General features: G+C 42.0%; 1 protein-coding gene across 1 annotated transcript; it reads left to right on the forward strand.

Annotated features, from left to right (window-relative positions):
- The first annotated feature begins 7,877 nt into the window (after nucleotides 1–7,877).
- On the forward strand, nucleotides 7,878–25,813 carry LOC115651631 (bile acid receptor-like). The gene is made up of 10 exons (XM_030562721.1): nucleotides 7,878–7,968; nucleotides 11,713–12,075; nucleotides 21,344–21,484; nucleotides 22,167–22,306; nucleotides 22,408–22,512; nucleotides 22,645–22,744; nucleotides 24,178–24,306; nucleotides 24,739–24,858; nucleotides 25,039–25,152; nucleotides 25,509–25,813. The coding sequence occupies exons 1-10, from the start codon at nucleotides 7,878–7,880 to the stop codon at nucleotides 25,745–25,747; spliced, it is 1,542 nt and encodes a 513-aa protein (XP_030418581.1). The 3' UTR covers nucleotides 25,748–25,813.
- Nucleotides 25,814–26,478: the final 665 nt, after the last annotated feature.

Consider the following 26,478-nt stretch of genomic DNA (forward strand, 5'->3'; position numbering starts at 1 on the left):
TATGCAATGGCAGCTTCTGAGCCCCAAGGATTCTGCGTGACATTCAGGATTAGATTTGGTAAAATTAATCCTGTGTCTGAAGTACAAATGTGTCTGTTAACTGTGTAAAAATAAATTAAATTTTATTGTTGATGTCCTTCTAAACTAACTTTTTTTTGATGGTGGATCTGTTTCAATGTTACTCATTCTCAACAAACCAGACAGGCAGACATCAAAGCTATACAATTATAAAGGACCTATCTCCCTTTATTTTTCCAATTTATTTAAATGATTCCTTTGAAATAATTACACACATAGCAATTATTTAAAAGTAAGTATCAGAGATTACAAAATCGTCACATACAAAACTATCCATCAATAGGATAAAGCAATCCCTGTTACGAAAATCCCCCAAAAAACACCATACAGAGAGATGAACAGAGCAGATACCATTTATGGGGTGGGGAGTAAGCTTTCCTCAGAGAGCAGTTTAATTTGGGATTCTTCACATATTAAAAAACAAAAATCCAAAATAAAACAAAAATCCCCACCAGAGCTCATATCATTAAAAGGCCTGATTTATGCAGCACTGTGTTATCTGATTCTATTAGCTTTCATTGCAAAATGAATCCACTCTTAGTTTAATCACAGATGTGGTTAGAGAATTGCCTTTTGAGTGCAGCCAAATATACAACCGGGGATATCGGAATATAGTAGCCAGTGAGAGTGGCAGGTAACTTCTTGTCAATTCTTGGTTTAATTTTCATAACTTCAGAAAGTACAACCTCCCACTCTGGAGACAAAACAAAGCTGGAGTCAAAACTGAGATTGAAATCCACTGTCTAATTCGTGTCATTGTTCATTCTTTCCCAGGATATGAGGTGCACTAAATAAATCTAAAAGACGTTTAGCCCAAGTTCCTGAAATTCCTTTGGAACAAGAAATTTCCCTTTTGACACAACTGTCAAAATATTTACGATAGATGTTAATGTACTGTCAATTCAGACATTTTGAAGAGCTCCCTGGAGGGTCTCCTTAAAGAAATATGTTCCACATTGTAATAGTTATCATAATAAAATTATGAAAAACAACATAGCATCTTCTGCCATTAATAACATGAAAACAGATGCACAGTATGTCTTCAGTTTGTATACGTGACTTCTGGTAAGTGACTCAGATGTTTTTGTGTCATGAGTTCATAGTTTACTTTCTATATATTGATGAGTTTACCATTAAAATGTCACTTTCTCTTCACTTTTGATAAACTGAAGATGACTGACAAATCCTTTGCTTAGGACTAATAGCTGAATATTCCTGAACCTTTGTACGACACACAAGAGTTACAGTGGATGGATAACCTACTGTTTCAGTAGATGTTTCAGTTTACTTTTTGTCACCTGATGGAGATTTAATACTATCAAAAGTAAGGTTACAAAAGCAAAGCAGTATGATTTTCAGACGTGCTTATGTTACTTAGGAGCCTAAGTACCATTGACTTTAATGTTTGTCAACCAGTTAGGCAATTCTGAAAAATTTTCACTAAGTCATTATGGAAAGGACATTTTATTTCTCTTATATGCTTCCTAATAACTATGAAAAAAGACTTTTCATACAAAAGGCTTAGCAGGAATAACATCAGAAACAGTAAAAAATGAGCAGGGCATAATGTATATCTTTATACAGGAAAAACTCACCTTAAAGCAGCCTAAGGACTAAAGTGTTGGGCCCTAAGTGTGGCATTAATTGTGATCCTAGATAACTGATATGATAGTAATTGCTCTAATTAAGGGGTGCATCACAGTTCCCAGTCTATCACCCCGTTTTCAGTTGCAACTTTCAGAAACTTTTACTTTTTAGGTTAAAATTTCCCAGACTTCATCTCTGTGCAAATGTGATTTTTTTGTCTTTTCTTTTTAAAGTATAAGTAATAATGGTTGAATAAGAGAAGTTTGTGTGTGTGTAATATTCTTTTTCCATTATAAAAGAAATGGTTGTAACTCTTCTGTCTGGGGTAAAACATTAAAATTTGTCAGAGAAACAGCTGTCATTGAAGAGAAGAGCTTTTGAGTGTTCTGGTGAAATCTGGTTATTATTTGATCAAGTTATGATACTTTTAAAATAGAATGCTGAACAACTGAATTTTTTTTGCTAAGTTCAGCATCAGCAACTAAGGAAGGATGTGTTCTGTATGTATGCATGCCTAACTTAAGAGTATGTGAAAGGAATACTGCAGGTAGACATGTGGGGTGAGGAAATACTTCCACAGAGTTCTTTCTTGGTTCAGTCCCTGCAGATCTCGTAAACTGTAAGAGATTAGAGACAGCTACTGCACCCTTTGTAGCTGTGCATGTAGGTGCTCAGCTCTGAGGCACCACAAGAGCTCTGCACTTCATACGATTTGCAGGTGAAGGCCTCATTCTTGCCAACCTCCTCAAATGTGAGAGATAGAGCATTCCAGTTTATAGCATATACACATGCTATTGTCAATTTTGCAAACGAGCAGAGCTTTAGTGTCCTGGAGATTGTAGTTCCTTTTTTTAGTATTTTTTTCTATTTTACAAATTTTTTATTTACTACCCACCCCTCCAAGGCAATTTCATACCTGAAAACTGTAATAAAAATGGTCTCTCAAAGTCAGGAAATTCCAGTTCCTTGTGCATATGCATCATGATGACAATATACCGCCTTTAATTAATTCTCAAATATCATTCTTCATTTTAATATCATTTTGATTGTTTTCTAAAGTGAACAAATACTCCAGTTTACACTGACTCAGTGCAAGCTGTAAATTCAGTGGTCACAGCTGACATTCACATATATAACTATGAACATATAATTAAGAACTATGGGTTAGAATCACAAAGGGACTTAATGCCTAACTTGTAGGTGCCTTGTCACCCAGTGCAAGACACAGACCTGAGTTAAGCACGTAGGCTCCCTACATAATGCATGGGGAGAGTTGGGTGCCTCAGAATAGGATCCACAAAAACCAACAGGCTGAGCAGGGTGCTGCCAAGTTAGCCAATAAGAAATGCCATGGAAAGGGGAGCACGCTAAGCCCTAGCCTTGCAAGGAGCTGGGTGCTTATCTCTGCTGGGATTCTCAGCTGTGAATCCTCTCCTGGAGTTAGGCACCTAAGTTGTTTTTTACAGGAGGCAGTAGCAGCAGTAGTCCTTTTATAATCTTTAACCCAGTAGTTAGGACCCTCAACCAGCAGATGGGAAATCCAAGTTCAATTCCCCCATCTACCTGCTATGGAGAATGGATAGGAACTTGGGTCTTCCACTTCTCAGGAGAGTGCCCTAACCACTGGCTGAGTGTCTCTCTCTCCGTTTCCCCTGTTAAAGTTATACCGCTTTGTATACATAATTAAATATGTATTGGGTCAGAGAGCATGTCAGACTGACTCTATAGTCCAGTGGTTGGGGCACTCAGCTAACTAGAGGAACACCCCAAGTTTAAATCCCTTCTCCACATCAGGCAGAGGAGGGAAATGAGTCTGGGTCTCCCACATCCTGGGTGAGTTCCTTAACCACTTGGCTAAAGGTTATAAGGGAGGCCACCATCTCCTCCCCCAGCCTGGCTGTTTTATGTGGGGTTAGGCATGCTCTGATTATGCATAACATGTTGCATCCTGCAGGGCAGATAGACAGATGCCTAATCTGAGTATCCCACTAGGGTTTAAATGTGAGATAGGCACCATGAGCTCAGACTGAGGCAGCTGTGGGTATGCTCACTAGCAGAAAATTAAGTGACTTGGGAATTTAACAGTGGAAATATAGGTACGTAGGAACTTAAGGTACCTCCAGGGTTAGATGACAGCAGCTGAGCAAGAATTTTGAGGATCCCCATGGTGACCAAATGTTGGCACCTATCTCCTGTTGTGGAACTAGCCCCACACTGTAATGCATACAACACAAGATGATAGAATTAAAGTTGAATGTTCAATCTTAACTTTGGCATTTCCTAACTGTGGAGAGCTTTGCTATGCAACCTTAATGTTCTCATGTCATTTTTTGAATGAAATATATTACATATTTTAACTTTTGTTTCTCCATGACCTTGAAAGACCTTCACAAAGAGCCCAATCCTGAAATCCTTTCTGAAGCAACACTCATTTAAATCAGTGGAAACTTTGCCTGAATAAAGACTAATTCATTATATCAGGATCAATTTAATTAATCTGACACATTACAGATGTGAATGTGGGTTTTGTATGCTCAATTTACATTTTTGATAGATTGGCTCAGTGTAAATTTATTTTACTTTGTAATATTTTTCACATAGAACAACCATCAAAAGGCTGTTGGAAACACACACATCAGTTTTAAAAAATGCATATTTACCGAAGGAAAAAATTTAGACTTTGTCCATGCCAAATTGATCTGATTGATAAGGCCACCACCCAGGATTCATTGTGTCACTCTCTTTCAAACAAATATTTACTAGCAGAGATAACAATGGCAGCATTCCAGCCTCACAGCACCTTTTCTCTTTGTGCTGGTGACATGAGGGGAAAATTTTCTATGCTATGGATATGTCTATGCTGGGGGAGGGTATTAATGTATATTTTGGGAGAGGAGGTATAGGCCTCAAGATATGGCTTCAGTTCAGATTCCCTGGAGTCATAAAATAATCTTCTCAGGTACAGTAGATAAACTATTCCATGTAGCCTGCTGTGACCATCTTTCAAGTGAGCCCTTAAGATCCAAGCTCTTATCTGCTCTGCAGGAGTCATTACTGATCACATGATGCCGTCATTTTCTTTCAGAGTAGGGATAAGTCTACATTGCAGAGGAAAGTGTGCCTACCAGTTTGAGCAGGCAGAGAGGCACATGCTAGCTTTGCTCAAGCTAGAGCATTAAAAATAGCAGCATGGATGTTGCAGCATGAGCTACCCACCCGAGTACAAGCCTGCCTGACCCTGTGGATCCAAGCTCAGGTGGCTAGGCCATGCTGAGGCCCAGGCTGCAACGTCTATACTGCTGGTTTTAATGCACTAAGAGCAAAGTTGGTCTGTCTCCCTAGGCTGAGAGGAGTGCTCCAAGCTGCAGTGTAGACATATCGTAAGAGTTTAACCTAGGATCCTCCCCAAACTATTGCGGAGCATACTATGTGCTTGGTGGCTGCAGTTTTATCCCAAAGAAATTCACAGTTGATACAAGTTCCAGAAGAAATGTAAAATACTGGGTGCATCTCTCTTAGGGTTCATCTACATTTGATCTTGGGGATGTGACTGAGGCAAAGGTAGTGTGAGTACCTCTATGCGAGCTGGGAATCACATCTCCCAGCTCAAATACAGATGTATCCATAGTGTGAGTATATACTATATTCTTTTTCTGTAGCACATTTCAGCATTTCATACAAGTTTTCAGTTACACCATATGTTTTGTACACACTACATATTTTACATAAAGTCTATTTTAGAAATATTTTAGACATTTTAAATTTTTTAAAGTCAGGCTTTCCTTGTATCCCTCCTCCTGTGAAGTAACTTGCCTTATTTATCATGAGTCCAACTGTTCAGTACTTGAGAGAAAATTATGATGATTAATCAGCTTCAGAAACTTCTAAATATTACCTAAAATAGCTTTACTGTGATGATTTCAATAGTTAGAAATGTGGTTTAATTACAGTGTTTTCAGCTCAGTTAGTAGGTGTTCATCTGAAGTTCTCAAGCATGCAGCATTTTCATAGGTGTCAAAGCCCACATTATCCTGTTGTTACCTAAAATAACTGCTGAGTTTTGGATTTTGCAAAATATTGACTTTACATTTCATCAAACCCTGTAATTCGTTGAAAGCAACTTCACAGTTAACAGAATGAGCTTTTATTTGTGATATTGTGTTGTATAAAATGGCAAAATCAACATCACAATTAGTGCTAATTTGCCACCCTTATCTGCTGTCTCACCCCCTACTGGTCACAAAGCTCAGCAGAGGGGCCAAGAACCAAGTGAGCCATGGAGAGTTAATGTCCCTTCTCATCTCTACAGACGGTTCCTCCTGAGCTGAGTTGAAGCATATTGGCTGGGGATAGTGCTGGCCAGAAGTTTGCACTGCCACTGCCCATCTTGTATTTGCCCTGGGGATATGCATAGAACTTCTGAGTCCAAGGCTGTCAGACTGGTACTTTTCATCTCTTTGACGCTCTGTCCTCACTCTTATCATGTACTTTTTATTTTTCCCATATGATTATTTGCCTTCTTCATCTTTGTCATCCCTCTTCTTTGCTAAAGGAGAGACTATTAATAGTTTAGTGGTGAGGGCCCCTTTGGAGCCCCACCTCTTCTGGAGAAGTCAAATCAACTGGTACCTTTAATCAATGCAGTTCCCCAAATCCTTCCCCACTGTGGAGGGAAGAGAAGGACACTAAGGCTATGTATGGCAGCTACACCAGACTTTAGGCTGCAGTAGTGGCTTCAGAGCAACTCCACTGCTGCTATGAGATTAGTGTGGGGGAATATTAATCCTAGTCTAATTATTTGGAATGGGAACATAGTTTAGAGTAAAATCAGCAACATGAGAAGACTTATAAATGAATCCTCAACCCTGTTCATTAGCACCAACTGTCTGAAATGTTGTAGACTCACAGGCCATGTCTACATCTAAAATTTTGCAGCGCTGGTTGTTACAGCTGTATTAGTACAGCTGTATAGGGCCAGCGCTGCAGAGTGGCCACACTTACAGCAACCAGCGCTGCAAGTGGTGTTAGATGTGGCCACACTGCAGCGCTGTTGGGTGGCTTCAAGGGGGGTTCCGGGACGAGAGAGCAAACCGGGAAAGGAAACCAGCTTCGCCGCGGTTTGCTCTCTCGGTCCCGGAGCCAGCCAGCAAACCGCAGGGAAGGAGACCTGCTTGCTCGGGGTTCCGGGACCGAGAGAGCAAACCGGGAACGCCGCGGTTTGCTCTCTCGGTCCCGGAGCCACCCAGCAAACCGCAGGGAAGGAGACCTGCTTGCTCGGGGTTCCGGGACCGAGAGAGCAAACCGGGAACGCCGCGGTTTGCTCTCGCGTTTCCGGAGCCACCCAGCAAACCGCAGGGAAGGAGACCTGCTTGCTCGGGGTTCCGGGACCGAGAGAGCAAACCGGGAACGCCGCGGTTTGCTCTCGCGTTTCCGGAGCCACCCAGCAAACCGCAGGGAAGGAGACCTGCTTGCTCGGGGTTCCGGGACCGAGAGAGCAAACCGCGGCGAAGCTGGTTTCCTTTCCCGGTTTGCTCTCTCGGTCCCGGAACCCCGAGCAAGCAGGTCTCCTTCCCTGCGGTTTGCAGGGTGGTTCGGGGAACGCAAGAGCAAACCGCGGCGAAGCTGGTCTCCTTTCCCGGTTTGCTCTCTCGGTCCCGGAACCCCGAGCAAGCAGGTCTCCTTCCCTGCGGTTTGCTGGGTGGCTCCGGGACCGAGAGAGCAAACCGGGAAAGGAAACCAGCTTGATTACCAGAGGCTTCCTCCTTCCACGGAGGTCAAGAAAAGCGCTGGTAACTGTCTACATTGGATTACCAGCGCTGGATCACCAGCGCTGGATCCTCTACACCCGAGACAAAACGGGAGTACGGCCAGCGCTGCAAACAGGGAGTTGCAGCGCTGGTGGTGCCCTGCAGATGTGTACACCTTCAAAGTTGCAGCGCTGTAACTCCCTCACCAGCGCTGCAACTTTCTGATGTAGACAAGCCCACAGTGACTTTCCACCTAGCTGCATTTCTCATAATTCACAAATGGCCTCATTATCTAGAGATGTTTCTTTTTTTTCAGGGCTGTTTAACCTGCCTCCCACAACAATTCTTTCTGAAGTAATGTTTGTCTTCTTTCTAATGAAAGCCTGAGTCTTGTCTTTTGAAGTAACTGGCAATGTTCTACTTCCTCAGATCTTCTTCTTAAAAGTCCATCATACACCAAAGTGAATGAAACAGTGGGAGCCGGAGCAGAGTATGGCAAATACCTTTGTAACTGTATCTGATGGGTACTGTCTTGCTGAACCGATTCAATATTATGGTGAGTAAAGCAAAATGAAGGTATTATGAAAACTCAGATTGTTTGCTGCAGTAACTCTTTTCTTTTGGTTTATTATTACAAAAGGTGCCTGCCTTAAAGATCTAGGCACTTATACATTCAAATGGGGAATGATCATCAAGCAAGTATGTTTCTAGTGAGTTCCCACAGGGTCAGTTCTTGGCCCTATGCTATTTAATATTTTTATTAATGACTTCAGAGAAAAGATAAAGTCATCACTGATAAAAGTATGAGACGATACAAAAATTGGCGGGCGTGGTAAATAACTAAGAGGACATGTCACAGATACAGAGCAATCTGGATTGCTTGGTAAGCTGGGCACAAGAAAACATGATGTGTTGCAATTCTGCTAAATTTAATATCTAGGAGCAAAGAATGTAGGCCATACTTACCGGATGTCATGTGGGACTCTATCCGGGAAGCAGTGACTGAAAAAGATTTGGGGGTCATGCTGGATAATCACTGAATATGAGCACCCAAAGTGATGCTATGGCCAAAATGGCTAATGTGTTCTTTGAGTGCATAAAGAGGGGAATCTCAAATAGGACTAGAGAGCTTATTTTACTTTTATGTTTGGCACTGGTGTGACCCCTACAGGAATACTGTGTCCAGTTCTGGTGCCAACAATTCAAGAAGGATGTTGATAAGTTGGAAAGGGTTCAGAGAAGAGGCGCGAGAATGATTACAGGATTAGAAAACTTGCCTTATTGTGATAGACTCAAGGAGCTCTATCTGTTTATCTTAACAAAGAGAAGGTTAAGGGGTGTCTTGATTACAGTCTATAAGTACTTACATGGGGAACAAATATTTGACAAAGGCTGCTTCAATCTAGCAAAGATTGGCTGGAAGTTGAACGTAGACAAATTCAGACTGGAAATCAGGCATAATTTTTAACGCTGAAGGTAATTAACCATTGGAACAATTTACCAAGGGTCATTGCAGATTTTCCATCACTGTACATTTTAAAATCAAGATTTTATGTTTTTCTAAAAGATATGCTTTAGGAACTATTTTGGGGAAGCTCCAGGGCCTCTGTTATACAGATCAGACCAGATGACCACAGTGGTCCCTCCTGGCCTTGGAATCTATGAAATATCCAGTGAGAGATATTCAAAATTCATTAAAATAATTCAGGTACAAAAATCTGTGCACTCAGTGTGATATGCTGACCATCAGTTTTATCCCAGGGTTGCATGGAGCAGTTTTTTTGTCGTCCCCTGGCACACAAAGGTTAAAAGTCTAAGTGTCATTAAACTATTCTAAACATACTGTAAAGGCCCTATGACTATTGCTCCCACTCCAATGTGACTGTGTAATTGAAGTTAGTATCTGGTTCAGGATGAGTGAACACTAAAGTTCTGATCAAAAGCCCATTTAAGGCAAAAAGTCTTACAAGATACTTCAGTGCTTCTTGGACCAGGCCTGAAAGGTAGACTGAAACATAATACATAATGTACTGGAATATGCACACATATTCTTAACAAGAGTTAAAAACAGGTTAAAGAATATTCAGATAAACTAGATGCATTCAAGTCAGCAGGGCCTGACGAAATTCATCCTAGGGTAGTTAAGGAACCAGCTGAAGCAATCTCAAAACCCTTAACAATTATCTTTGAGAGCTCCTGGAAGGCGGGTGGAGTCCCAGAAGACTGGAGAAAGGCAAACATAGTACCTTTCTTTAAAATGGGGAACAAGGAATACGTGAGGAATTATAAACTAATCAGCCTAACTTTCATACCTGGAAAATACTGGAACAAATTATTAAACAATCAGTTTGTATGCACCTGGAAGATAATAGGATAAGGAATAGTCAGCATGCAGTTGTCAAGAATAAATCATGCCAAACCAACCTAATTTCCTTTTTTGATGGGGTTCCTAACCCAGTGGATAAGGGGGAAGCAATAGATGTGACATATCTTGATTTTAGTAAGGCTTTTGACATGGTCCCGTGTGACCATCATAAGCAAATTAGGGAAATGTGGTCTACATTAAATTACTGAAAGATGGGTGCACAAATGTTTGAAAGATTGTACGCCAGGAGTAGTTATCAATGGTTCACTGTCAGACTGGGAGGGCGTATCTAGTGGGGTCCTGCAGGGGCAGTAATAGCTTCAGTACTATTCAATATTTTTGTTAATGACTTGGGTACACCACCCTGGGAAAGGTTGCAAACATTTTGGAGGACAGATTAGAATGCAAAACAACCTTGACAAATTGGAGAACTGGTTTGAATTCAATAAGATGAAATTCAGTAATGATAAGTGCAAAGTACTTAGGAAGAAAAAATCAAATGGACTACTAAAAATGATTAATAACTGGCTAGGTGGTAGTACTACTGAAAGGGATCTGGGGGTTAGAGTGGATCAAAAACTGAATATGAGTCAACAAAGTGATGCAGTTGTGAAAAAAGCTAATATTCTGTGGTATATTCACAGGAATGTTGTATGTAAGACATGAGAAGTAATTATCCCACTCCAGTCAGCAGTGGAGTGGCCTCAGCTAAAGTACTACATACACTTCTGGGTACCACACTTTAGGAAAAATGTGAACAAACTAGACAGACTCCAGAGAAAAGCAACAAAAATGAAAAAAAGGTTTAGAGACGCTAAGCTATGAGGAAAGGTTAAAAAACTGGGCATGTTTAGTCTTGAGAAAAGAAGACAGTCGGGGCACCTGATAAGCTTTCAAATATGTTAAGAGCTGTTATCAAGAAGACTGATCAACTGTTCTCCAGGTCCACTGAAGATAAGACAAGAAATAATAACTGTAGTCTTTAGTAAAGGAGATTTAAGTTAGATATTAGGAAAAACTTTCTCATTATACAGGTAGTTAAATACTGGAATGAGCTTCCAAGGGAGGTTGTAGAATCTCCATCACTGGAGGTTTTAAAAACATGTTGGACAAACACCTGCCAGGGATGGTCCAGGTTAACTTTGACCTGCCTCAGCGCAGAGGGCTGGACTTCATAGCTTCTCAAGGTCCCTTCCAGCCCTACATTTCTGTGAGTCTTGTACATTTTGTTTCCATTTTAAATCAACTGCAAACATGATAAATAACTGTAAAAACAACTCCTGTCACAGTGCTGTACAAACATATTAATGCAAGGATGGCTATATGAAATCTGGGTTACACAAGAGAAATATTAAATAAAACATGTTCTGGCATTTGTGGTCTGTTGAATATGAGCTTTGAGATGTGTATGTGATGGTAAAATATGTCACCCTTTGGAATTTCTGAAATGTCCTTCTCTGCTTGTTAATGTTTTTCATTTTCATATATTGTGCTTGGAATGTGTTTTAATACAAAACATAAATGTTTCCCTACTTAAAATGTTTACTTATTTAAGGGTAAATTTTCTGCTGGACTGATACCCAGCCTCTTTTCTGGAGCTCAACCTTAGTCCACATTAATGAACTACAGGCATAAGTCTGAGTATATCAAACTCTCACTACCTGAATTTCCTGCAATTTAACTATCTATGGAAAATTAAATTACTAATCTACAGTATTCCAGTAGCCCACAATATGAAACTGACCAAAAAACATGAAAAAAATTTACTAAGAAAAATTGCAGGGACCAATTTTTAGGTGCAAAAGTGAAGCTACTCTTCTGAAAATTTCTCTTAGTACTGACACATTATAAAAATAATTTAATATTTTCAGGTATATGAATTCACAAATTCTTCCACAACCTTTTTGTTTTATTCTCATTTTTTTCATTATCTAGATGTTTTGCCAGACCACATCAATTATCAGCTACAAGATTCAGACTTTCAGGCTACTCCTTACTGCCAGTATTCAACTGTTCAGTTTCCTCCAATGTTACAGTCACAACCTTCCCAGTCACAATACAACACATACAGCCTGGATTCTCAGTACAGTGATGGGGAGTACATAATCAGTAATTGTGAATTAAACAAGCCCCCCTGCATGGTTGCCCATAATGATGATGATGGATATCATGGACTAAAAAGGCCAAGACTAAGTCATTCCTCCTTGCGAATGAAGGGTCAGGAAGAGCTCTGTGTTGTATGTGGGGACAAAGCCTCAGGATACCACTACAATGCGCTCACTTGTGAAGGCTGTAAAGGTAAGGGATATATACTCGATCATAAGCCGGTTCATTTATAAGCTGACCCCCCACCCCAGATGGATAAGTAAAAATGGAAAATTTTTATGACCTGTTCATAAGCCAACCCTATGATTCAGGGGTCAGCGAACTTTGGCTCCCGGACCGTGAGGATAGATGCTGGCAGGCCAAGATGGTCTATTTACCTTGAGCATCCACAGGCACGGAGGTAAACCTAAGTAAACAAAGTGTACTGCTGCACCAGCTGCTTACCCTGACAGCTGGGACAGCAATTGGTGGGGACATTTTTTGGGGGGGAGAAGCTGGGGGTCAGAGGAGTAACCCCTGTGACCACCTCCACATGACCCCACCCCTAGCCTGGGACCCTCACACTCTCCCCAGACTCTTACTGTAAGATGGGTGCACAAATGTTTGAAAGATTGTACGCCAGGAGTAGTTGGGAAGATGTCTCTGGCCTGGCTGGAGCTGGTCTGGTCGCTGGGCAGCGTGGCTGCAGCCTGCTCCGGCGGGCCAGACCGGGTGGTGCGGCCACAGCATGCTCTGGCAGGCTGGGCGGCACGGCTACAGCCTGCTCTGGGGGGCGGGGCCAAGTGGCACAGCTGCAGTCTGCCAGCCCTGGAGCTGCAGCTGCTTCGGAGGCTGGGTGGAGAGTAGCCTGGCCAGAAGTGGAGAGATTCTGGCCCCGCCTCTTCCCTTCTGGCTGTGCTGCCTCTCCTTGCTCTCTCTGTTGGGGGGAGGGACTGTGTCCCGGCTCTCCCTCTGTATAACTGTTCATAAGCCGATCCCCTTCTCTGGTGCTTCCCTTTTTTACTAAAAAAATTCGGCTTATGAATAAGTATATACGGTAGTTTTATTTTGTGACTTAAAAGAAAAGTGCCCCATATTAATCAGTGCAGCATGCTGAAATTCCACATGTGCAATTTTAAATTAACACATTTATGTTAATTTTCAATTGACATTTTGGAGGACAGCTGCAGTCTAGATGAAGAGCAGAATAACTTATGGGAGCCCCTCCTTTGAATCCCACTACTGACTGCTCCTTCTCTGCTACATCAGACTCCATCTTCTTGTCCTTGCTTTCAAGTATCTACATAACTCAAGTCCTCTGTATTTACCTACCCTTGTTTCTTTACATGTTTCCCCATCCCCTCTGTTTCACCAATGATGCCAGACTCATCCACTCATTTGTCAGGTATATCAAAAAAATATCTCCACTCTTCTCCCTCCCTGCTTCCCCCACTGCATACAAAGTCTTCCTGAGCTTATGTGTAAGACCACTACCCTCACCATATTAAAATCCCTCCTACAGATCTATTGCTGCTGTGAGAACTATGGGTTGGGCAAATTCTGGAACTCTATCATACAGCACACACACACAAAGCTCTTGTTATTCAAGCAATATGTTGCAGTGGACAACTACCTCCTTGACCACTTTATCCACATTACTCCTCTTCCTCTATCTTTTATCTGCCTGCTTGTCTTTTAGCTTCTAAGTTGTTCAAGGCAAGGACTGTGCACTCGTTTGCATTTGAAAAGTGCCTAGCACATTGTGGCAGCTATCAGAAACAGATAATACATTATAATACTGGTCCCAGTTTCACATTTTTGTGGAATGTAATTAATATCAATTTTCACAGTAAACATTTAGTGAGGTGAAAACTGATTTCACACAATGCTACATATAGCTCTCAGGCCTGGCTGACTTCAGTGAAGTTGTGTCTGCTTATGCTGGTGGTGACTTTGGCCTGGTCTACACTACGTGTTTAAACCGATTTTAGCAGCGTTAAACCCATTTAACGCTGTACCCGTCCACACAACAAGGTCCTTTATATTGATATAAAGGGCTCTTTAAATCGGTTTCTGTACTCCTCCCCGACGAGAGGAGTAGCGCTAAAATCGGTATTACCATATCGGATTAGGGTTAGTGTGGCCGCAAATCGACGGTATTGGCCTCCGGGCAGTATCCCACAGTGCACCATTGTGACCGCTCTGGACAGCAATCTCAACTCTGATTGACTGGCCAGGTAGACAGGAAAAGCCCCGCGAACTTTTGAATTTCATTTCCTGTTTGGCCAGTGTGGAGCTCTGATCAGCACAGGTGACCACGCAGAGCTCATCAGCACAGGTAACAATGCAGTCTCCTGAGAATCGAAAAAGAGCTCCAGCATGGACCGCACGGGAGGTACTGGATCTGATCGCTATATGGGGAGAGGATTCTGTGCTAACAGAACTCCGTTCCAAAAGACGAAATGAAAAAACATTTGAAAAAATTTCCAAAGCTATGATGGAGAAAGGCCACACCAGGGACTCAGTGCAGTGCAGAGTGAAAGTTAAGGAGCTCAGACAAGCCTACCAGAAAACCAAAGAAGCAAATGGAAGGTCTGGGACAGGACCGAAAACATGCCGCTTCTACGCTGAGCTGCATGCAATTCTAGGGGGGTCCATCACCACTACCCCACCCCTGTCCGTGGATTCTGAGGTGGGGTTGGTAATCTCAGCCAAGCCTGAGGATTCTGTGGATGGGGAAGATGAGGAGGAGGAAGAGGAGGACGAGCTTGCAGAGAGCACACGGCACTCCGTTAGCCCCAACAGCCAGGAGCTTTTTCTCACCGAGACGGAATTACCCTCCCAAGCCACTAGCCCAGACAGTGAAGCCATGGAAGCAACCTCTGGTGAGTGTACCTTTGTAAATATAAAACATGGTTTAAAAGCAAGCGTTTTTTAATGATTGATTTGCCCTGAGGACTTGGGATGCATTCGCGGCCAGTACAGTTATTGGAAAAGTTTGTTAACATGTCTGGGGATGGAGTGGAAATCCTCCAGGGACATCTCCATGAAGCGCTCCTGGAGGTACTCCAAAAGCCTTTGCAGAAGGTTTCTGGGCAAGGCAGCCTTATTCCGTCCACCATGGTAGGACACTTGACCACGCCATGCATGTAGCAAGTAATTGGGTATCATTGCATGACAAAGCATAGCTGCGTATGGTCCCGGTGATTGCTGGCATTCAAGAAACATCTGTTCTTTATCTTGCTGTGTTATCCTCAGGAGAGTGATATCGTTCATGGTAACCTGGTTGAAATTCAGAAATTTAATTAAGGGGACAGAGATGGCCATTCCTACTGGGTTGTTTGCCTGTTGCTTAAAAGAAATCCTTCCTTGCACGTAGCCAAGCGGGGAGAGGGGAATAGTGCTGAGCTTTTTTGCGTTTGGCTATCAGGGATCTTCCCTGCTACCAGCCATGTGGTGGTGGTGGGGGAAGGTGGGTGATTAGCAGTGATCTTCCACGATACCAGCCATGGGGTGGGGGGAGGGGTAAAGCGATCATCCCACAGAATTGGAGGTGGGGGGTGGCTTCTGCTGCTGCATGTTAACAGGAAAGAAGCATCACTGAACGGGATTTGCTTGGTATTTGGGAAAGGAGGGCACTGTGTATATGAAGGCTGCAGAAGCCGAAAGACAATGGCTTACCATGGCCACATGCAAGCTGAATTCTGATGCCCGGGCCTGCGTCAGTGAGATCTGTAACACCAGAGCCGCAGGCACTCAATATTAAGATGCAAAATGCAACCTTGTAGTGAAATCACATGCGCTATGTAAGGTGAATAGTGTTGTTCACTGTGAAAGAGTATAACCATTGTTCTGTAAAATGTATCTTTTTAAATACTTCTCTCCCTTTTTTTCCCTCCCTCATGCAGCTGCACATTCTTCAAGTCTCCCTACTCCATCCCGAAGGCTATCTCAGATAAGGCAAAGGAAAAAGAAGACGCGAGACGAAATGTTCTCGGAAATCATGGAAGTGACCCGCAATGAAAGAGCTCATCTGAATGAGTGGAAGGACGTGGTATCAAGTTACAGGAAAGATGCCAGTGAACGTGAGGACAGGAGGGACCAACGTGAGGCTAGGAGGGACCAACGTGAGGATAGGAGGGACGCTCGAGATGAGAGGTGGCGACAGGAAGATCAGAGGTGTAGGCAGGAAGATCAGTGGTGGCGGGATACAATGCTGGGGCTGCTGCGTGATCAAACTGATATCCTCCGACGTCTGGTGGAGCTTCAGGAAGAGCAGCGGGGTCACAGAGTGCCATTGCAGCCCCTGTGTAACCACCCTCACCACGTTCCATGTCTTCCTCACCCAGACGTGTAAGAACGCGTGGGGGAAGGCTTCGTGCACCTGCCCACTCCACCCCCGTGGACAGCCCAACCAAAAGGCAGTCATTACATTGAAATGTTTTTAGTAGCCTTTTCCTTCCCTCCTATCCTCCTCCCAAACCACACCCGGGGTACCTTGTCATTTCTCTCCCTCTTTTTATAATGTCTTTTTAATAAAGAATACATGACTTTTAAAACAATAGTGACTTTATTTCCTTAGGTAAGCTGTAATCGAAGGGGGAAGGTGGGTTGCTTACAGGGAATGAGTCAATCAAGGGGGGGGTTCATCAAGGGGGAAACAAACACAACAGTTACACCGTACTCTGGCCTGTGATGAAACTCGTTTTCAAAGCTTCTCTGAAGCGCACCGCTTCATGGCGTGCTCTTTTAATCGCCCTGGTGTCTGGCTGTGCATAATCAGTGGCCAGGTGATTTGCCTCAGCCTCCCACCCTGTCATAAAGGTCTCCTCCTTACTCTCACAGAGATTGTGGAGCACACAGCAAGCAGCAATAACCATGGGGACATTGGTTTGGCTGGGGTCTGACCGAGTCAGTAATGTGCGCCAGCGTGCCTTTAAACGGCCAAATGCACATTCTACCACCATTCTGCACTTGCTCAGCCTGTAGTTGAACAGCTCCTGACCACTGTCCAGGCTCCCTGTGTATGGCTTCATGAGCCCTGGCATCAAGGGGTAGGCTGGGTCCCCCAGGATAACTACAGGCATTTCAACATCCCCAACTTATTTTCTGATCTGGGAAGTAATTTCCTTGCTGCAGCCATTTAAACAGAGTAGTGTTCCTGAAGACGCGAGCATCATGAACCCTTCCTGGCCATCCCACGTGGATGTTGGTGAAACGTCCCTTGTGATCCACCAGTGCTTGCAGCACCATCGAAAAGTACCCCTTGTGGTTTACGTACTGGGTGCCCTGGTGCTCCGGTGCCAAATTAGGGATATGGGTTCCATCTATCGCCCTCCCACAGCTAGGGAATCCCATTGCAGCAAAGCCATCCACTATGACCTGCACGTTTCCCAGAGTCACAACCTTTCGTAGCAGCAGCTTAATGATGGCTTTGGCTACTTGCATCACAGCAGCCCCCACAGTAGATTTTCCCACTCCAAATTGATTCCCGACTGACCAGTAGCTGTCTGGCGTTGCAAGCTTCCAGAGGGCTATTGCCACTCGCTTCTCAACTGTGAGGGCTGCTCTCATCTTGGTATTATGGCGTTTCAGGGCAGGGGAAAGCAAGTCACAAAGTTCCATGAAAGTGCTCTTATGCATGCGAAAGTTTTGCAGCTACTGCGAATTGTTCCACACCTGCAAAACTATGCGTTCCCACCAGTCTGTGCTTGTTTCCCGGGCCCAAAATCGGTGTTCAATGGCTAGAACCTGCCCCATTACCAGCAGGATCTCCAAAGCGCAGGGGCCCGTGGTTTGAGAGAATTCTGTGTCCATGTCCTCATCACTCTTGTCACCGCGCTGCCGTAGCCGCCTCCTCCTCCTCACCTGGCTTTGCAGGTCCTGGTTCAGCATAGACTGCACGAGAATGCGCGAGGTGTTTACAACATCCACGATTGCGGTTTTGATCTGAGCAGGGTCCATGCTTGCCATGCTATGGCGTCTTACAGTACACCCTGGGAAAAAGGGCGCGAAACAGTTGTCTACTGCTTTCATGGAGGAAGGAATGAGTGACGACATTTACCCAGAATCACCCACAACACTGTTTTTGCACCATCATGCATTGGGGTCTCAACCCAGAATTCCAATAGGCAGGGGAGACCGCAGGAACTATGGTATAGCTATGGGATAGCTACCCACAGTGCAACACTCCAGAAATCGACGCTAGCCTCGGACCATGGATGCACACCGCCGAATTAATGTGCCTAGTGTGGCCGTGTGCACTCGACTTTATACAATCTGTTTTACAAAACTGATTTATGTAAAATCGGAATAATCCCATAGTGTAGACGTACCTTTTGGCTCATAATGCCTACGTATTAGCCCTGTGTTTTTCTCTCTCTCTGCTGGACTTGGATTCCTGAGGATCACTGCGATTTTGCATTTATCAAAGTTACTTTTTCATGGAAACCAACTAATTTCTCAGGAACCAGATAATACAGCTCTAAGAATGGCCAAATCCCTACAAAGTGGTGTGTTGCATTCATAAGAACACAGGAATGGTGATACTGGGTCAGACCAATGATCTATCTAGTCTGGTATCCTGTCTTCCGACAGTGGCCAGTGCCAGATGCTTCAGAGGGAATGGACAGAACAGGCCATCTATCGAGGAATCCCTTCTCCATCATCCAGTTGCAGCTTTTGGCAGTCAGAGGTTTTGGGACACCCAGAGCATGGAGTTGCATCACTGACCAACTTGGCTAGTAGCCATTGATGGACCTATCCTCCATGAACTTAGCTAATCCTTTTAAAAATCCAGTTATGCTTTTGGCCTTCACAAAATTCCCTGGCAATGAGCTCTACAGGTTGACTGTGCATTGTGTGAAGAAATACTTCCTTATTTTTCTTTTAAACTTGCTACCTATTAATTTCATTGGGTGACCTCTTGTTCTTGTGTTATGTGAAGGGATAAAAAACACTTCCTTATTCATTTTCTCCACACCATTCATGATTTTATAGACCCCTATCATATCTCACCTTAGTCATTTCTTTTCTAACTGAACAGTCCCCCGTCATTTTAATCTCTTCTCAGATGGCAGTTGTTCCGTATCCCTAATCATTGCTGTTGCCCTTCTCTGTATTTTCTCCAATTCTAATGTATCTTTTCTGAGAGGGAGCAGTGTCATGAGGTGATCTGCTCATCACTGAGTGGCACCCCCTTCTGGCAATTCTGGGGATTACCCCCTTTCTTCTATTCCACTGTTGCAGCTCTTCTCCTGCTCACTGTGGGTATGGCTACACTTACAGTTGTACAGCGCTGGGAGTTACAGCTGTCTTTGTACAGCTGTGTAGGGAAAGCGCTGCAGTGTGGCCACACTGACAGCTACCAGCGCTGCAGTGTGGCCACATTTGCAGCATTTGCAGCGCTGTTGGGAGTGATGCATTGTGGGCAGCTATCCCAGCATTCAAGTGGCTGCAACGTGCTTTTCAAAACAGGGGGGTGGGGTGGAGTGTGACAGGGAGTGTGGGGGAGACAGAGAATGGATTTTTGGAGCTGACACTATTCTCAGTTCCCTGCCTTGCAAGTTCTAAGGACTGGAAGATACACAGCACCTACCTTCAATCATTTTAAAAGTTTTGACCCCTTCCTCCACCCCTCTCTTATTCACTAAATGCAAATTATGCACTCCTAAATAGCCTTCACACCACATAAGCAGCTGCTCAACACGGACTCCCCTCTCTCCTCAAGCAAACAGCTGTGAACATTCCAAAGCAATTCCCCTGCCTCCGCTCGTCGCTCGCTGGAGCAAAGAGCAGCTGTGTTTGTTTTTTAGATAAGTTGCTCCGGGGAGCTCGGAGTTCAGCCATTCTTCTGGTTTGTTGTGGACAGGAATTCTGGGATACCTCCTAATACCCTGGAGGTGAATAACAGCACTTTTAGTGGCCACACTTGATGAGCAGCGCTGCATCACCAGCGCTGCAATCATTACACCCCAAGCAGACCAGGTGTACAGCCAGCGCTGCAGCCAGGGAGTTGCAGAGCTGGATGTGCCTTGCGGTGTGGACAGTTACTAAGTTGCAGCGCTGTAAACCCACCACCAGCGCTGCAACTTTCCAGTGTAGCCAAGCCCTGAGTCATAGTATGGCTGTTTTGTGACTTGGCAGTGTGGCCAGGTCACACTGTGATTTCCCCTTCCAGGGGGTCTGTCAGAGTTCCCCTGCACAAGCAGCATCAGGCAGTCCTTATGTCCACTTTCCTGACTATATCACTGTTGCAGTAACTCAGGCAGTCTTCCATTCACTGCCCCCCCCCCCAGCAATACCACTCTGCAGTAGATGATAGGGGAACCCAGGCTTGCCCTTTACTCTGGGTTCCAGTCCAGGGTCCTATAGTGAGCAGTTAAGGTCTGGACTTCCCTGGAATACTTCTTACCAGGCTTCCTCCCTCCTGTCTCCCACACTGTTGTTGGTCTCCTGCCTGTTCCCTCACAGCTTCCTTTTCATTGGCAACCTCCACACAGTGTAATTCTTCCATTTGCTGGTTAATTGATTGATTGGGCCTACCTGGCCTAATTCAACTCTTTCAAGGCCGGAGTGGGGAGTACATCCCATCACAGGCAATCAGAACTGCACACATCATTCAAGGTGTGTGTGTACCATGGATTTATATAGTGGCATTATGATATTTTCTGTCTTATTATCTATATCTTTCCTACTGGTTCCTACCATTCTATTAGTTTTTTTGACTGCTGCTGCACGCTGAATGGATGTTTTCAGAGAATTATCCACAGTGACTCCAATATCTCTTTCTTGAGTGGTAACAGCTAATTTATAGCCTATTTTATATGTGTAGTTGGGATTATGCTTTCCAATGTGCATTACTTTACACTTTTCAACACTGAACTTCATCTGCCATTTTGTTCCTCAGTCATCCAGTTTTGTGAGATCCCTTTGAAACTCTTTGCAGTCAGCTTTGGATTTAACAATCTTGAGTAATTTTGTATCATCTGCAAACTTTGCCACCTCATTGTTCACCCCTCTTCCAAGCTGCTAAACATGTTGCCTGTGCTGTGTTATCAGCCTCTATCAGACCTATATTATTTGCTCATTTCAGTTTTCTTGGAACTACAATGTCAAGTGTTAGAGTGTTGGTTAGACCTCTTACTTGGAATATGGTTTGAGCCATTACTTAAAAATTGGGGCAGGGGGAGGGTTATGCTGGATTCTCTGCCTCTTTTAATAGATCCCTCTTGTTATTGGTAAGGTGCCTGTCACTAGAAAGAGTGAAAGGGAGTTACCTTGGTCAAGCACTGGTTAATATTAGGCATAAAACAACAACAAAAGTAATCAATGACTATTAGATTGTTAAAAAATATTAAAATTTCATCTATCTGATCCTTTCATTGTAGAAATATCATACAGTAACTCTTTAAATAACTGAGTGGAATTACAAAGATTCCTTAGATTCCTTCCCATCATCCAAAATATATTTTGTTTCTAGGATTCTTTCGACGTAGTATTACCAAAAATGCAATATATAGATGCAAGAATGGTGGCCACTGTGAAATGGACATGTACATGCGGAGGAAGTGTCAGGAGTGTCGCCTGAAGAAGTGTAAGGCTGTGGGAATGTTGGCAGAGTGTAAGTGCTCCACTGCTCCTTACAACTGCAACAAATTCTCCGGTATACTATTTTCCAAAGCCAGTTTCTTTATTTTGCTTTAGGAAGTTTTAACTTTGGAAGGTTCAGAGCATTTGTGGTATTTCTTTTTCCACCCATATTGGTCACCAGTATTTGGGAAATATCCTCTCTAAAGTGATGCAGACTTACTTGTGATCTAGAATTGCTGTGTCAGGCACCTGAACTGAATCAGAGAAGGATCTATGGAATTGCCATCAAGAGATAGCTAAAGGTGGTAAACTGTGACTGATCTCCATAAGCGTGTTTAATGCTCTTTCATGTTACAAAAAGATAAAAAATAAATTTTGCCCATGTTCATTCTTCATGTGAAACCCTTATGTTCATATGGTTCAGAGCCTAGGTTAAGAGAATGTGACATCAGACTGTTTGACCCCTGCCCACATCTAGGCTATTGATAGGAGCTGACTGACAAAACACATTATGTTGCTACCATCATAGGCAGAACCTGGAACTACCTGTTATCTGAGAACATTCATAGGTAGAAAGCTGCTTTCCATATAGATGATAAGCTACTGAGGTGCCAGACTTTTAAAGTCTGCATAATAACACAAGGACTTGTTTTGAACAGTACAGGTATTTGAACTTTAATAAATACTTTGATACAGAATTATATATCTTACAGGTTTGCTGACTGAAGTCCAGTGTAAATCAAAACGACTCCGAAAGAATTTCAAGCAGAAGAGCAGTTTCCTTTGTAGCATCAAGGTGGAAGATGAGGGAGTAAACAGCAAGCATGTTTCATCCACAACTAGACCTGGAAAAGTGGGAGATTTTACCTATTTAAAGTGTATCTTTTCATTATAACACATTATTTTTACCTTAACACATATGTATTGTCATTTATCTGATTCTTTTTTTTAAAGATGCAAGAGAGGATGGAACTAACTCCAGTGGAACATCAACTTATTGATCACATTGTGGCAGCCCATCAAAAATATACAATTCCCCTAGAGGAAGCAAAGAAGTTTGTATGTGTTCAAAATGGACAGGCCACAATACAGAGATATTAATTAATGTTGTTATATTTATTTTTTCACATTCTAGCAGTGTATTTTGGCAATACCAAATGTTTCTAATCTTGCTTTCTTTCTTTTATTCAGCTGCAGGAAACTGCAAACCCTGAAGAGAGTTTTCTGCGGCTCTCAGAGACAGCAGTTGTTCATGTGCAAGTACTAGTGGATTTCACAAAGAGACTACCAGGTAACTTTATAAAATAATTTAACAAACTCTTCACCACAAGCAGTATAATTTAGCCTTACTCTAAGAGAAGGACATTTATTTATGTGGCATGCATACTCTGAGAAAAGATACACAGTTCAGAAAAACTATTCAATTGATTCATTATTAATTTTATTTGCAAATGTTAATAATTAGGGACATTCTGGTTATCTTCTCTTGACTTGAGGAAGACCTCTGTGAAGTTCAAAAGCTTGTTCCTTCCACCAACAGAAGTTAGTCCACTAAAAGATATTACCTTACCCACATTGTCTCTCTCCTTTCCTGGGACCAACACAGCTACACCACCACAGCAAATGACAATTAGGAAGACCATTAATTCACTAGCATTTGAAAAACAAAGAAGCAGTTCCTTGTTCTGTCTTTCAAGAAGCCAACTCAACATATATGACACATTTCGCTTCAATAACAGTACAATTCACCACTCTTTTTTCCAAATCCAAAAATCAGACAATATACAATATGCAGTAATAGAGCCATATTTTCTCAAAAATATACAATTAGAAATGTTGTCTCAAGTGAATTCTTGTTCATCTTATTGTCTGAATTCTGTTTCACTTTGTGACAGCAAAAAGTGAAGTTACTTTATGTATCAAAAATAAAAGAGGCACACTATAATAAAATAATGAATGGTGTAGAGAAGACAAATCAGGCACTACCATTCATCTTCTCTTATAATACAAAAACAAGGGAACATTTGATTTAGTTGAAAGGTGATACATTTAAAACTGATAAAAGGACATATTTTTTTTACACAGTGTACAATTAATTTCTAGAACTCATTGTCAAAAGATATTGGGTTTGTCTACAGCAGGAATTTTCATACTAATTATCTAGCACTGGTACAGCTTCACTGGTGGTAGCACTAGTGGAAAAACAGAAATGTTTACCACCCTGTTAAGTAAACCTGCGCTGATCAGGATTAAGAAATCCTTGCAATTTAACTGAATGTCCCTTTGCTCTTGTAGGAGACCAAGAGGTAAGTACATGTCTGTGGCTAAACAGAACATCCACAGTTACACCAGACAAGATAACAAATGTAGAGGATATAAGCCCTCTGGCTGCAGGGCAGGTTATTCCAAAATTGTCTAAATTGTTTCTTGCACCTTCCTCTGAAATTTCTAGTATTGGCCACTGTCATTGACAGAATGGTGGACTAGATGGATCACTGGTCTGATCCATGATATCAATTCCTATGTAAATATGAAATATCTAGAAAGACCACAAGACTTTGCTAGCTGTGATTGCTCCTTTACTGCTTGGTACAAGTATCTTGCCTTTGATGCAACTACGGTTCCTACTGTCTCTTAAAGCCAGAGACTAATCATTTTTGGTAACTTATATTGGTAGCCTGAGGCCAAACAGCCACCCCTAATTTTGAATCTTATTGAATACAGGATTTGAAAGTTTAGCCAATGATGACCAGATTGCACTGTTAAAAGGTTCAACGGTGGAAGCAATGTTTTTGCGTTCGGCCCAGATCTATAATCAAAGAGCTAATGAATGCCAGTCATCAGTGAGTGAAAGTAAGTTTTAATGCTAACAGTTGTGTGAATTCAAACAACAGTTTCGTATCTGTTGACTTATTTTTTTCAGCAAGCCTGGCTCCTCTGGACATTGCACCTAAATGGGTTTGTCACTGAAGCATAGAAGGGTTTTTCTTATAATAGCTTTGATAATAATGTCCACCTACCCATCACTTTTTTAAAAGGCCCCAACAAATAACTTTCTTGCCTCTCATTATCCCCAAAGAGATAGCAGTGCTTCTGGAATGTTTATACAACAGAGTATTGGGTGGGTGGGAAGGTATGTGAACTTTACTGTGTATCCCCTGTACTGGATTTACAAATAGTGCACTCTTGTCTAGGAATCATTTGCAAAGCATTTGCAACCCAGTATTTAAACAGAGTGAAATTAAATGCAGAAATGGAATTTTAATATTGTTTTCCTTAATCTAGGTCATGTAAGGTTTTCTGATCATGCTGTGTATTGTCATGTTCAAGACATTGATAAAAACTCTATTTATTCCATGGAAATATCTCACAGTGAAGAGAGTCCAACTTCCACAACTACCACAGGTAGATGAGCCCTCAATACCTCAAGAATCATCATTCTTTTACTAAATTTGCTAATAATTTTGAGATGAAATAGTTTGAGCATTTTAAAATTACTCAAAGTTTTTGAGAAAATGAATTGACAATGGCAACACAAGTTTGCTCCTGGATTGATTTTTCAATAGCTTGATTTCATTTTTAAAGGTGTCACTGAGGAGTTTATCACTGCGCTATTTTACTTCTACAGAAGCATGGGAGAACTTAATGTGACTGAGACGGAATATGCCCTACTTGTAGCAACTATTGTGTTTTTTTCAGGTAAACTTTCAGATTAATGAAGAAGTAATTATGCTACATATACAAATTTAAAAAAAAATTAAAAAAATTAACTGATCACTTTCAAATCAAATATGCTCAAGCCACTGTCCTAAGAAGAAAAAATGTGTAACTATTATGTGTTATTTTGCTTTGCTATACTTTTTCCTCAATGTATAATATTTCTTGAGAATTCAGTTTCACTAGTCATTGCATTTCATTTTATGCCTTTCATTTATGTCAAATCCTGTTATCATTCAAATGAGTAGTCTCACCAAAATTAATGGGACTACTCAGAGAAAATAAAGTGATCAGATTTGGGTCCAAAATTATATTAATATACTATTGTTGTTTTGCAGATCGCCCACTCCTAAAAAACAAACAACATGTGGAAAAACTCCAAGAACCCCTTTTAGGTATTTTGTACAAATATTCAAAAATTTATCATCCAGAAGATCCACAGCATTTTGCACGCCTGATAGGGAGGCTTACAGAACTCAGGACCCTCAATCACAACCATTCAGAAGTGCTAGTAACTTGGAGGACAAAAGACCCCAAACTGACCTCTTTACTCTGTGAAATTTGGGATTTGCATTGAACTAACCTATGTTACTGTTATACAAATGGCTGATTTTCCTTAAACTTACAGAAATGCAAACTGTTCAGAAACATCTTACTTTTATAAAAACATACTAAAATTTTCACTTTTATTTTACATGGCTGCAGTGTCTTCTTCAACAAAAATATTATATTTAATATCTATAGTAATAATCTATATTTAAAACAAATATTGGATGCACAAGTCATGCTCTGTTGAAGTGATCCAATATTAAATATATAAAATTTATCTTAAACTTTATTACCACAAATGGAAAACAAAGTAGGATTTAAATCAGGTTCACAGTTTGAACTGAGTCCCCAGGAAAAATACAGTAGCAGGTCCTTCATTTAAAAACACAAAAAATCTAATCCCCCATGCAAAGTTGTAGTCTGCTCTTACTTAGGTACTATGATTTTAATATTGCCATGCCATTAGACTGAAAAGTTAATTTCCTGGGATCTGTTCAACTTGTGCAACATCTTCCTTGCAAAAATTATGTAACCATGTTGGGAAATTTGCCAGATGTATAATCCAGTGGGTAGTATGTATGTCCAAAAGGTCCCAGAAAAAGTAGGAAAAAGGATTCAGTGGCCCAGATGGACACTGCAAGTATAATGTTATTAAAACTTTTAAAATCTTGGGAAGGCTGGGTGCATAAATTGTCAGCTGAATGTGACCCTCGCAGGATTATAGTGCTCATATTTTTACACTGAATTACTCTGGAATGG

The sequence above is a fragment of the Gopherus evgoodei genome, chromosome 4 (genome assembly GCF_007399415.2).
Source record: "Gopherus evgoodei ecotype Sinaloan lineage chromosome 4, rGopEvg1_v1.p, whole genome shotgun sequence".
Lineage (NCBI taxonomy): Eukaryota > Metazoa > Chordata > Testudines > Testudinidae > Gopherus > Gopherus evgoodei.

Excerpts from the sequence above, each read along its gene's own strand:
- LOC115651631 (XM_030562721.1), top strand. The coding sequence starts at position 7,878 with ATGAAACAGTGGGAGCCGGAGCAGAGTATGGCAAATACCTTTGTAACT. Across the intron at positions 21,485-22,166 it reads TGTGGGAATGTTGGCAGAGT|GTTTGCTGACTGAAGTCCAG; the intron begins GTAAGTGCTCCA and ends TATATCTTACAG. Across the intron at positions 22,745-24,177 it reads TTTCACAAAGAGACTACCAG|GATTTGAAAGTTTAGCCAAT; the intron begins GTAACTTTATAA and ends TATTGAATACAG.